Source organism: Cuculus canorus, chromosome 5, assembly GCF_017976375.1.
Source record: "Cuculus canorus isolate bCucCan1 chromosome 5, bCucCan1.pri, whole genome shotgun sequence".
Classification (NCBI taxonomy): domain Eukaryota; kingdom Metazoa; phylum Chordata; class Aves; order Cuculiformes; family Cuculidae; genus Cuculus; species Cuculus canorus.
The window spans coordinates 59,266,078-59,278,212 of record NC_071405.1 but is presented as its reverse complement, the minus strand read 5'-3'; the positions used below and the strand labels follow the sequence as shown (position 1 = coordinate 59,278,212).

The 12,135-nt window shown below is 35.9% G+C and overlaps 1 protein-coding gene across 4 annotated transcripts in view; it reads right to left on the bottom strand.

The window, feature by feature from the left end:
* FMN1 (formin 1) overlaps positions 1-12,135 on the bottom strand; it is a 182,755-nt gene that overhangs the window by 110,051 nt on the left and 60,569 nt on the right. For all 4 annotated transcript variants that reach the window (XM_054067736.1, XM_054067737.1, XM_054067735.1 and 1 more), the window contains one exon: positions 1,277-1,338. In XM_054067736.1, coding sequence (XP_053923711.1) covers positions 1,277-1,338 — 62 coding nt within the window. The remainder of the gene's footprint in view (positions 1-1,276; positions 1,339-12,135) is intronic.

Genomic DNA, 12,135 nt, shown 5'->3' with positions numbered 1-12,135 from the left:
AACATAGTTTTTTCTCTCACCAAGACTAGGCATCATCTGAAATTAATAAATCCCCCTTGCATCCATCTACTGTTATTTTGTGGGAGAGTTACACTATTCTTTGTTAATACTATTTATTGTACATTACTGTTGTATTTACTTTAGTTCTAGCTTGCGTTTCCTTGTGCTGAATTTTACGAGATAAACTGCACGCAGTAGATAATTTTTGTCCCTGTCCTGCCCACTCCACAAGGTGCTAACATCATTCCACCTCCATATACCCAAAGATCTCACTGAGGTTTCTCATCTTCATAGGTTTTACCCCCATTATGCCCTGGCCTTCGTGTACACAAAAAACCCGTAAGTACTCAGTAATACAAATACTGTACTTGTACGAGCCTGATGACAGCTATATGCGATCTACCTAAAGAAATGGGCAATATATCAGCACAGTGGATTTTCAGACTCCGTGTTAGTAAATTTGGGGTTTTTTTTCAATTCTATTTGCTTAACAATGACAAAGAAAATATGTAATGTTTTGTACTTGAGACTTTATACTAAGGATGTATTTGAACATAGCACAGCTATGCTTAAGAATATATCACAGCTGGGAAGAAATGGAAAGTGCTGTTAAGTTTTCTTTAACCTAAGACTGCTCAACAAATTCACCTTAAGTCATACTGCCAGTAGAGTTCCTGCTTTTATGACAAACCCAATTCCTTGTCATATTTCACCTTGATTAGCAGAGTCCACCATGCCGAGGGTGAGTGGCAATATTAAACTGTTATTTCTGATTTTGACAATTAGACAGTTGGTCAAGTTTACGCTTAAACCAGTGTAAACTTGACCACTTAAAACCAGTCACCAGTAAAGTGTGTTCAATACAGAATTTCAGAGTATCACAAATGTAATCACCATGCTTGTTTTTCAGTCTAAAATTACAGAAACCTGCTCCTGCAGAAGTATTTTTCACTGAAGAAGAGCAATACATAAATGCCAGTGCCCTAATATAATAAGCAACTGAAAATTACTGCACCGCCGAGTCAAAGGGAAGAATTTTAAGAGTACAACAATAAGCAAAATTACAAAGGGGAAACGTGAAACTACTTTTTGGCATCATATATGAGCGCATGTATGGATTTTAACTAGATTAATTTAAACTGAATTGGCAGTCAGTCTAAAACAACTTTTAGAAAGAAAAAAATTCTTAACATTTGACGGAAAGTGTATGCTTGCATTACTTAAATCTGTAAAATGCAGTAGAGTCAGGAAAAGAAAAATCATTACAAATGTATACCTTTAATGTTTCAATTTCTTCTTTGTGTTCCCTCTTTAAATGCAAGATGGCAGCTTGGTACTCTGTAAATATAAAAAAAAGTACATTCTATTAGAGTCAGAAAACAAATGTGCCATCTTCAGCACAGTGTATTTCACAGAACGCCATTGGGTCCAGAATGCAGATGTAGGCTCTCAAATAAAAAAATCTTTTACAATGGTGATGGAAAAGGAAATCTGAACACAGTAATTAGCATTATTTTCTCAGATCATGTGACCAGATCTTCCATGGTGCTTCTCAGAGGAGAGGATAAATCAAAGAGGTCTTCTGTGCTGAGAAGGGAAAACCAGAGCTAGATGTGTCAGGCTGAAATAAAAAGAGGGAACTTGGGCTTTGCTTAGCTTTGCAGATAAATGTAGAGCTGACAGGATACGACAACATACACATATATACACATACACACACCTGAATTCCAATGTATTAAATACAATTATTTAAATTGGGCTGTAAACATACAATTACTATACTAAGACAAATTGGATTAGAGAGCAATCAGAAATACAAATGAAGACCTGGAAAAGTACCCAACAGCAAGAGATGCAAAGAATTCTTCGTCTTAATTCTATCAGATGAAGATTAATTACAGGGTTTAAGTATCTTCACAGCGTACTAAATAACTCTTCCATTTAGTGAGAATATAACAAAATCCAAAGGTATAATATAATCGAAAGCATGAAACTTAAAAGTCAGACAAATATAAATCAGAAATAAAAAAAAGAGGAGGCTGGGAATTGATTACACAGGTTTAGTGATGGCTCTAATGTTAAGGTGTAGATTCACCTAATGGATCTCTAGAACCTGGGTCTCATCCTATGGCTTCCCTCAATCCATACCACGGCTACATTTGGCCAGGCAAAGGAAGAGAAGATCTTTCATTAGGTCTTTATAATGTTTTAAGAGAACCCTGTTTTCTGTAAGACATTGCCCAGAAGTTACCGACCTGTTAAACAAGCAACTGGAGTTCATTCTTAGACCATCAAAGCACCACTTCTATCTCCTTCCAAATCAAAATTAATCCAAAAGTGTATTTTCAGTTCTGGCTTGGCTTCTGCTTCCTGACTTAAAAAGGAACCAAATCCTAATTTAAATAAGGATTGAAAGTAGTCCAAAGAGTTTTTTTTTACTGTCAATGTTCTCTAATACTAAAGGGTTTGTATGGTCCCTGGAACAACAGAACCAATCAAACAGCATTAGAATATCAAAGCATGGACCAAAGCACCAGATCAGCAAAATATTCCAGTGTTTAGGTGCTTCCCCCCACCTCCTTTTTTTTTGCTATTTTTTCTCTTGACATCACATGAAGGAATGAGGAAAAGAAAGATAACCTGATCATTACCCTGAAATGTGTATGATTTGGAAGCTTTTAATGCAAAGCTATGTTTTTCAAACACAGGTGAAGCGATATGCAAGCAGCTGAATCAATATACAAAATCAAAAGGGATTGAAATTTACAAGACATAAAATAAAAGACAGGTGATTCCAACTAGTGACAGCATCTATCTAAATTTCTCCTTCCTCTCTAGTGGGCCTCTACTTAGAGCTTTCCAGCTTGAGAAAACTGCCTGACCGTTCTGCTGGAATCACAACCGGTTAGGTCTACAGACTTGTTAATTCCTTTGGCTGGTTGATATTCCCTCTGGACACAGGCTCTGCTTATCCATTCACCTAAGCAGGACTTAACAAAACAGCTGCCTCAGGCTTCCAGAAAAAGCTGTGACCCTTGTGGCGCCTCACCTGCTTAAGTACTCGCTCAGTTTGCAGGGCATGAACCTTAGGAATAGCCTGATTTGAAGTTCAGCTCTTTTAGGATAGTTGAAGCAAACAACAAGCTTTGAAAAATGCTGCTAGCAACCAGTTCTTAGTTTCGCTAACAGAACGATACAGATCTACAGATTTATCTTAACAAAAGATCTGCTTTCTATGTGGAATTGCCCAATGCTTAACATTCTTTGGGATTTGGGTAGGAGAGTCATAGTTCACTGTACACTGACATAGACCTGCACTAGCACCAAAATCAGATTTTTCACCTTGCCTACCCATTCCCAGCCCTCTGTTGTTTGTTTTCTAATCTTGGCACAAATGTTTGTGCAGCCAAAGTATAACAGAAGAATACCCAAAGGTGAAACCTAACACAGCATAAAAAGTTGAAGAATTGTTAAAAAATTAAGTATATGCCATTTTTGTGACAGACACTTTGCAAGACACCATCATTCTAAGTTACTGAAGCGGGCACATGTTTTTCATTACTTCTCCCACCTGAAAGCTCTGAAATAAATTCTAGAGATTGCTTTGTTTAATCTTTGTTCTAAAGCAGAGGTAAGACAGAGAGTAGCAATTCTTCTATGGTTTATTTATTCCCTAAAAATAGAAAGTATTAATTCATAAGAATTAATAAATCTAATTAATTACACTGCTACTGCATAAAAGCAAGTGTATCATAAATTGATATACTGCAACATATTTCATTTTCTACTATGCAATAAACTGACATTCTACAGCTTAAGCTTCTTTTGTTTCTTTCAACCATTGTATTTGTTTTTTTAACTAGAAGAAACTATCTATCAGACAGAAGCTGACATCTTGCAAAGTACCTTTATAATAATTCCTCTCAAGCAAATGTTTATTTCTGTGTTTAAGAAATTAAAATTAAAAAGAAATACACGTCACAATTATAGTTTTGCATAATACAAACCAACTCATGTCCATTCCTTTCATATTTTTGTGGGAGTCACCTTAATTTAGTATAATTCTACATGGATAATTAACATGCCAAGAAAATATTCTTCACACAGGAATGGCAACCCAAATCATTAAAACACTGAATAATTTGACTGGAAAGAATAATCGTATCCATATAATTCCAAAAATAATTTTCTGAACAGTCGGTCAGCATAATAATGAAGTTTAATTATGCAATGGTGCTGGGATCTGGCTTAGAATGGTAAAATAACAACAGCAAATTAAACAATGGTGACATGTTAGTGGCAGGAACTGGACTGTGAAGAAAATATAGGTCAGGTTTTATAAACTACTACGTTTTAAATCCCATTTAACTTACAAAAGATTCATTTAGGCTATTAAACCAATTCAGAAATAGTCTAAACTATACATTATCAATGAGTGATTTGAATAGGTTACAGATTAACTATGCCAGTGTTTAAGAAATCTGATGTGACTCTGTGTGCAGCTAGCCTGATTCTCACATAATCATTGCAAGTCATCCAGCCTTATTAGTTAAGACGTGAAAATACGTGGATAGTTCTCAGAGCCAGCTGAGACATCAGCTTGCAAGTGAACTGTATGACCTCCCACTTCCTGGTGCTGCAATATCTTAAGGGTCATCAAGACTGACATGGAAACACAGCCTCTAATCACAGAACCACAGAATGACCAATGTTGGAAAGGATCTCTGGAGGATATCTGGTCCAACCCATTCCCCAGAGCTTGTTGCCCAGGACCACAATCAGATAGCTTTGCAATGCTTCCACGTATTTCTATCCTCCTCATCCTCTCTGGGCAACCTGTGCCAGTGCTCAGTCCCCCTCACAGTGAGAAAGTGTTTCCTGATGTCTAGAAGGACCCTTCTGTGCTTCCATGCATGCTCACGCTGGTCTCATCACTGGGCACCACTGAAAAGTGTCTGGGTCCATCTTCTTTGTACTACTTTATAGATCCAAGCTGATCTTGTGTCACAATGTGACTCTACTGTTTTCCATGCCGGCAGATCCCCTTAGTTTGTGTAATGTCGGGGGGGTGTGTATTTTCTGAGGTTTTAAAGTCTTTCATTACACTGGATAACAGAAGGCTGATTGTACAAACATCCTGTTGTACTTGCCTGGTCTCCAAATAGCCTGCCAGGAAGACAGTGGCTGCAGGGCACAAGTTAGTTATCCCTAACACAGATATTACTCTGAAGGGCTTTTGAAACAAACAAATCAGGCACAAGTCAGATGGCAAGTGCTCCTATCCTGAAAAATGACCACAAGCAAATTAGTTTTTAATTACTGAGAAAACAACTAAAAAGGTTAGTCCTATACATAAGGCAAAGAAGCAAAGCAGTAAACAATCTCACTGCACAGATTCAGCTCCAACCAGCCCTAACTGTTAATTTTCATGTACTACTCTTAATTTACTACATTCTCCTTTGTTTTGAGATTACTCCATTCCAAGAAAAATTTAATAAATGATCAAATTTGTTGCCCATTTGGGCATACTCTTTACTTATGTAACTTCATGCTTCTATCAGTCAATAATTATAACCCACTACAGCTAAAGCAAACTTTCATAAAATTGGATGCTGTTTTCTAAGACAGTGAGATAAACCAGATACATATTATAAACTCCTAAATAAATACAAGCATTTGTTACATCTGCTGGTAGTTAGCGATGTATTTTTAAACACCAGGTTAGTGAAAAATGTTTCACTAAAATACAATAAAAAAAGTTACATGAAAAGTACAAAGTATGTGCAAAATGAGATACAAGGTTTGGTGAAAACTAATGATATATAGTGACAAGACAGTGCAAGGTTTTCCTTTTCTATGTTGTTGTTGGAAAAATAAATCAGCTAATAATTGTTAAAAAAGACCTTCTTTCTGTGAAACTTAAATTTCCATTTATTCCCACGTTTTACTGTAGTGGTAGATAACACAAATATGTAACAAAGTCATGCTAATCATATGGATTTATCAGACAGACCAAAACTCTATCTAGACATTATTATCGTGAGAACAATAATCATCACAAATGATCGTCCTCCCTGCCAACACTACCACTTTTCTGCACTTTCATCCTTTACATTCATACTTTCTGCCTCTAGCACTTGCCATACTTATTTTGCATCCAATGCACAACTTACACCAATACTAAACTGCAAAGATCCTCTCTTCACACATAAGAGAACGAGATGCCTGTTGTCTTAGATCAAGTAATTTTCCCTAACTCAGAGTTCCATCCAGATGACTTTCAAAGCAATAGTGATTACCCAACGAAGGTATCAGAGGGTTATCCAGCCAATCAGATTTTCCAGAAAAGCTGCACTAAGGCATAACAGGAGAAAAAATAGTTCCATAAGTAAAAGAAAATATCAACTTTGGGAAGATAAGCTCATTGAAGACCATTAAAGCAGCAGAGTGCTGGAAAAAAAGGAGATGAAGTTCTTACCAGAAACTGATTCAGTTTGCAGAAGACAATCCAAAGTGCACTGAAATACGAAAAAACATCTTACTTTGGCATTATCCATGTCACACATATGCAATTTAGGTTTGGAGGCACAATGCATGGTCTATTTTTACCTCTGATGAGGCAAACTGAGAACTGCCACAGTGCAGACTGGTACAACTGGGAAATAAAAATAATTCATAGTGAATAAAATTATCTCTATTGAAATAAGTCAAAAGCATATTACTCCTAGTGTCCGACCTCAGTAGCCAAAAAGCAGATGACATAAAAAATTAAAAAACAGCAAAAAGGTAGTAGTACATTTCCAGTACACTCTTCCAACAATATGATTTGCAATTTAGGTACTGTCTAAACCAGAGAAGTTGTTTGCATATTCAGTAGTCTGCAAGGGAACTTCTATAATTCTGCATTGCTGTTTTTATAATCCTGCAAGTAGAAAACATCCTGCAGCAAAGAATTAATTGCACATTAGGTAAGACCCTTTTGGTTATTTTGAAACCTCACCTGTTAAGTTCATTTTATGCCTCCAATTCCTGTGCTGGAAGAAACAGTGATCAACTCTTCACCATTTACCCATTTCCATTTGCTGTTTTTATGATTTTATCACATGCCCCTGACTGATTCTTCTCCAGCTGAAAGTGCATAATAAGTCTACATAGTTTTCCTAATAAAGGACATATTCCATATTGTTGATTAAATTTGCCATCTTTCCCTGAACCTTTGTGTTCTACTGAGCCTTCTCTGAATTAACAAAACTACAGTTTCTCACAAAATTTCAAATGTAGACATTTATACAATGGCATAAGATTTAACTTCTATTTCTTTCCTGTTACTTCCTACTACTTCAATTACTTTTTCACCACTACTGAGCACTGGGCTGATGTCTTCCAAGATCTGTTTTTACATCAAGATCTTCTTTTTGACAAATAATGATCAGAGTTCATTATGCTCTACATGCATTTAGGAATTTTTTCCTTGAGTGTATGTCTTAATAGTTCTGTATCTTGGATTTCTTTTGCCATTTTATTGCATAGTCTCTCAATCTCAGAATATTTTTTGCCTTTTCTTTTTTGATTCTCATAAAAAAGATTCCATTCTGATGACAGAATGCTAAATTCGCGTTCAGATCTTTTCCTCTCTACTCTTACTAACTTCATACAGGCTGGAGGCTTCCCCTTTTGAAGTCTCACTTTTCCAGTTCGTTTATGAATATGTGCAGAGTGTAGAGTTGCAGAGTATTTGTACCCTCAGTAAGTTTGCTGATGACACACAGCTGGGAGGAGTGGCTCATAAGCTGGAGGGCCGTGCTGCCATTCAGAGGGATCTCAACAGGCTGAAGAAATGGGCTGACAAGAAACTCATTGAGTTCAACAAGACCAAGACCAAGTACCACCACCAGGTACCCATATATGCTGGGATGCCAACTGGCTGAAAAGCAGCTTGGCAGAAGGCTTGGGTGGCACCAAGTTGAACATAAGCCAGCAAGGTGCTCTTGCAGCAAAGACAGGGCACTGTTGGGAGCTCTGCTTTCTTGAAAGTCTGAAAGAGGAGACTCAGAAAATGTAACATTAGCCACTTCCACTGGGTGGCAGTTTTGTGCTCTATTAATAACTTTTTTATTTTTATTTTTTCTTAAGTCAAATTATAATTCCCCAATTTATAGCTACAGATATACTATTCTTTTAGTCTGGGTGTAAACGTTCTCTCATTACTTTTTCATTTATTTTAATACAGCTTTTTATCTTATCTTTTCTTAATTATTAGTTTATTAAATTTTATTTGATAGTAACATACACATTTGAAAGTTCTTTGTTCAACCATATGATTTTGGAAGGTGCTTAGGAAAATTCCCACAATTTCTGGACTGATCATTTAAACTATTGTCCTGATCCTGTTCTACCATCCATAGATATAGTCAATATTAGAAAGCATCATAACTTGGCTTCCAGTCATACTATATTTAGTTCTGCCTATACACAACCACAGGAAAAAATTAATTATGATTTTATCTGATTTTAAACAAATATTTTAGCATTGAATGCTGCAAAGACAGAACCAGTGCAAATCTCATGACATTCTTCCTTAGACATCTTCCAGATTTGGTATCCGTCTGCTTCATGATCTTAGAGTGTGTTTGGAATATAGATCATATAAGGAGAACATTGACTAAAAAGATCAGGAAAAGAAATTTGGTTTTAAAAGCAAGGATTTTTTTATAATATTTTCTTCATGATACTACAATATTTGAAATGCTCCAGTTAAAGTATGGAATTAAAACCTACAGCAAAGTAATGGTTGCAAGCAGGAAATGCAGTTGTGTTTTAACTAAATATCCACTGCAAGGAGGAAGCAACTCTGTGTCCTCTAGCGAAATCAAACATAGTACGTAAAGAGGTAAGATTGTTATGGAAGCACATGGAAAAGCTGAAGAAACAAACTCAAACATATAAAAATAGTCGAATGATTTAAGATGGACAAGAGATGAAAAAAGGGTTTAACATGCTCTAAGAAGGCAGAAATAGAATTTGTTAGAGAATCACAGGCATCAGTTGTGTGAAAACAATAATCATATATTGTGAAACAGTGGACAAACACCTACAACTATTTATACATCATATCTGATGGAGCAGAGTGTACAAATACACTAAAGAACATTAGAGGTGTGCATGTAAAACAGCAGAAGGCTTTATTCACTTTCTCTTGAATAACCTGGACCTCATAAAGTTGACAGATACCAAAACCTACATATGGCTAAAAAGTTAAGGCAACAGACAAAGGTTGCTTATTCTACAAAAAAAAAAAAAAAAAAAAAAGCACATACTTTTTTAATAGTTATTGTATTGAACAACTATGAGTTTTAAATTTTACCATAGCAAAGGAAGACAAATATTGGACTCGTTTTTATAGCACTTCTAAAATTTTGCCCCTCAAAGTTTATTCTTGCAAATAAAACATGTAACACAGAACTGCTCAAACCTGCTCTTAATAACCATAAAACCCCTAAAAGTACCTAAAATAGCAGTGCATTCTAGTATTATTAGGCTCTTCATATCTGAATATGAATGATTTCATCACTATTTACTGCCCAAACTGTTCAGCTTTAGCTTTTATCCTGACCTCCGAGGGTAAACATGGTCTCCAGGCAATACACCCATAACTTACATGGACCTATTTGGGTCTATGGTTTCTACAGAGAAAGCTGAGCTAGGAAATCATGGTGTTAAGGATATTGAATGGAATGTTTAGTTTTCAGCTGACTTCTTTAAAACACACAGAGCTCCCAAATAATCACACCCCTAATCTTATACCTACAAATTCTGAAGATCTTCAAAATCTTAATTGCACGTCTAGATGATCAGTAAATATTGTTTACTGTGTTGAAGAAGTTGCGTAGGCCAGAATTCCTTCATTTCAGAACCCCAGCTTTTTAAGGAAGTCATCAGTGGTAGGATTTTCTTCTTCTGTTTTAAAAACAGTTCTAAAACGTTGCTTACTTATGTGTTCCATCAGAAAGGAGGGGGGAAAAAAATACATTTATGGCACAGGCAAATGTAATAATTTGCTCATTCACCCAGTCCCCAAGCAGGCAGTAAATCACAAGCGGTCTGTGACGGTAAAGACTTAATTGTCTCTAGGACCTCCACACCACCAACAGAGTCCTACAAGGTAGGGCCTGCTTTGAGTGAGAGAAATGAGAAATGCTAGCAATTAAATTGTCAGGAGGAGAAGAGTCTCTGAAACCAGATTATTCAGAAGTCCACTTAATGACAATTTATATAGACAAAATAACTTTTCTGCCCAAGAAGAGTAGGATCATTGATGGTACGTGCAGGGAAATTCGGACAAATTCCAACATGAGTTGCTTTAATTCATGCAAAACTATCTCAGTACTGTCTTATTTCCTAAGAAGTATTCATGCAGCTGTAAACACGCAAGTGGATTCTTATTGTGAAACTTCAGAGGGAACAGGACAGGGCTTCAAAATCCTTTGGATTTATTATTCTAATATGATGTTCACCTGCATCATTATCTAAATGTTTTTTCTTGGTAGAATTAAGGACTAATTTGTTCTTTAGTGATGCAATGCATGAAGAGTTTATCCAGGCCATAAGGTTTGTTTATAAGTCTTGTAAAATAATCACACTGAATATGTACCAACATCTAGTATTCGTAACCCAAAAATAAATTATCAAAAAAAGAAAACAAATCTTAATTCTTAGAACATTTTAACTCAGCAGATTGCTGAGTTACTGTAACTGTAGCTTAAAAGCATAAGAGCAGGAAACTGCTTAAAGAATAAACAAATAATGACCATCCATACACAGTATAATGACAATTTTTTAACTTACAGAAATAAAGAATACAAAAGGCTAAAACTGGCCCTCAAAAAGTTGACAGATACCAAAACCTACATACGGCTAAAAAGTTAAGGCAACAGACAAAGGTTGCTTATCCTGATGCAAACTACAAAAAAACTCTACTTTGAGGCTAAAGTTTTTGGGGCAATACATTACACCAGCAGTGGCTATATCTGAAATAAACTTCCATTAATCAGATTAATACCTCTCATTGCCTTTCTTAAAGCTGAATTAAATCTCCTTTTCCTTCAAAAGACATCCCTACTGATGAGAAAGCAATACACCAGTTCTCAATTGTGATAGTCTTCATATCTTAACTTTGCGAAATTTCACACTCGGCATTGTAGGATAGATCTGAAAGTCAAAGAAAGCAACCTAAGTTCCACTCACTTTAGTGGGGTGGCAGCCACTGAAACATAAGTAACGTAAGGCAGAATTCTGAAAACAGCTCCTCATCTATATTACAGAACTTCTGCAGTCTTTATAAAATTTTAGTCTTAGCCAGTGGTAGGTACTGTGGATTCTACCATTTTTATTCCATCACGGGAAAGTAAATACTGCTTTTACAGTAACAGAAGAGACCAAGGACCAGACACAGACGGACAACATGACACCGTTCCACCCACCTGGTGGTCCCTCCTTGTAAAGCTTTAGGTGAGCTAGAGACAAAAGCATAAGTGAGATTGTATTTAACTTATACACAGGGAATTTATATTTTTACACTCATTAAATACATATCCTAGCACAGAATCTGGCAAACTACCTGCTGTTTTGTTACTACAAACTTATACCTGTCAGTATTTTCAGCTCCTAGTTGTATAATTTTGTCATGCAAAAAATTATCAACTGCTTAAGAACTGCTTAATTTCTCAAGCATTCCTAGATATTAGCACTAACCACCAAATCAAATTCAAATAGTATGTATTTAAATAAATATCTACCACGTAAAAAATCCCAAGGACCTTCCTTAGTTAACCATAAGACTCATGTAACACTTACTATGAAGACATACTTGCAAATACCTCTGTAAAGCTCCTAGTTTGATGTATACACAGAATTGCATGTGGCACGCTGTAAAATTATTAAATAATTTATTTTATTAATTCCTCAAGATCTTCAGTTGGAAGATACAACGGTGCTCACTCATTCTTGTATTTTCGTTTTGCTTGATAAGGCAAAGAGAGCAATGCAAATCAGAAAAAGCTTAGCCTCTTCTGATACATTCATTCCATACAATCTGATTAGAAGACATAAGTTTGGGGTGGGAATGCTTTCAATAAT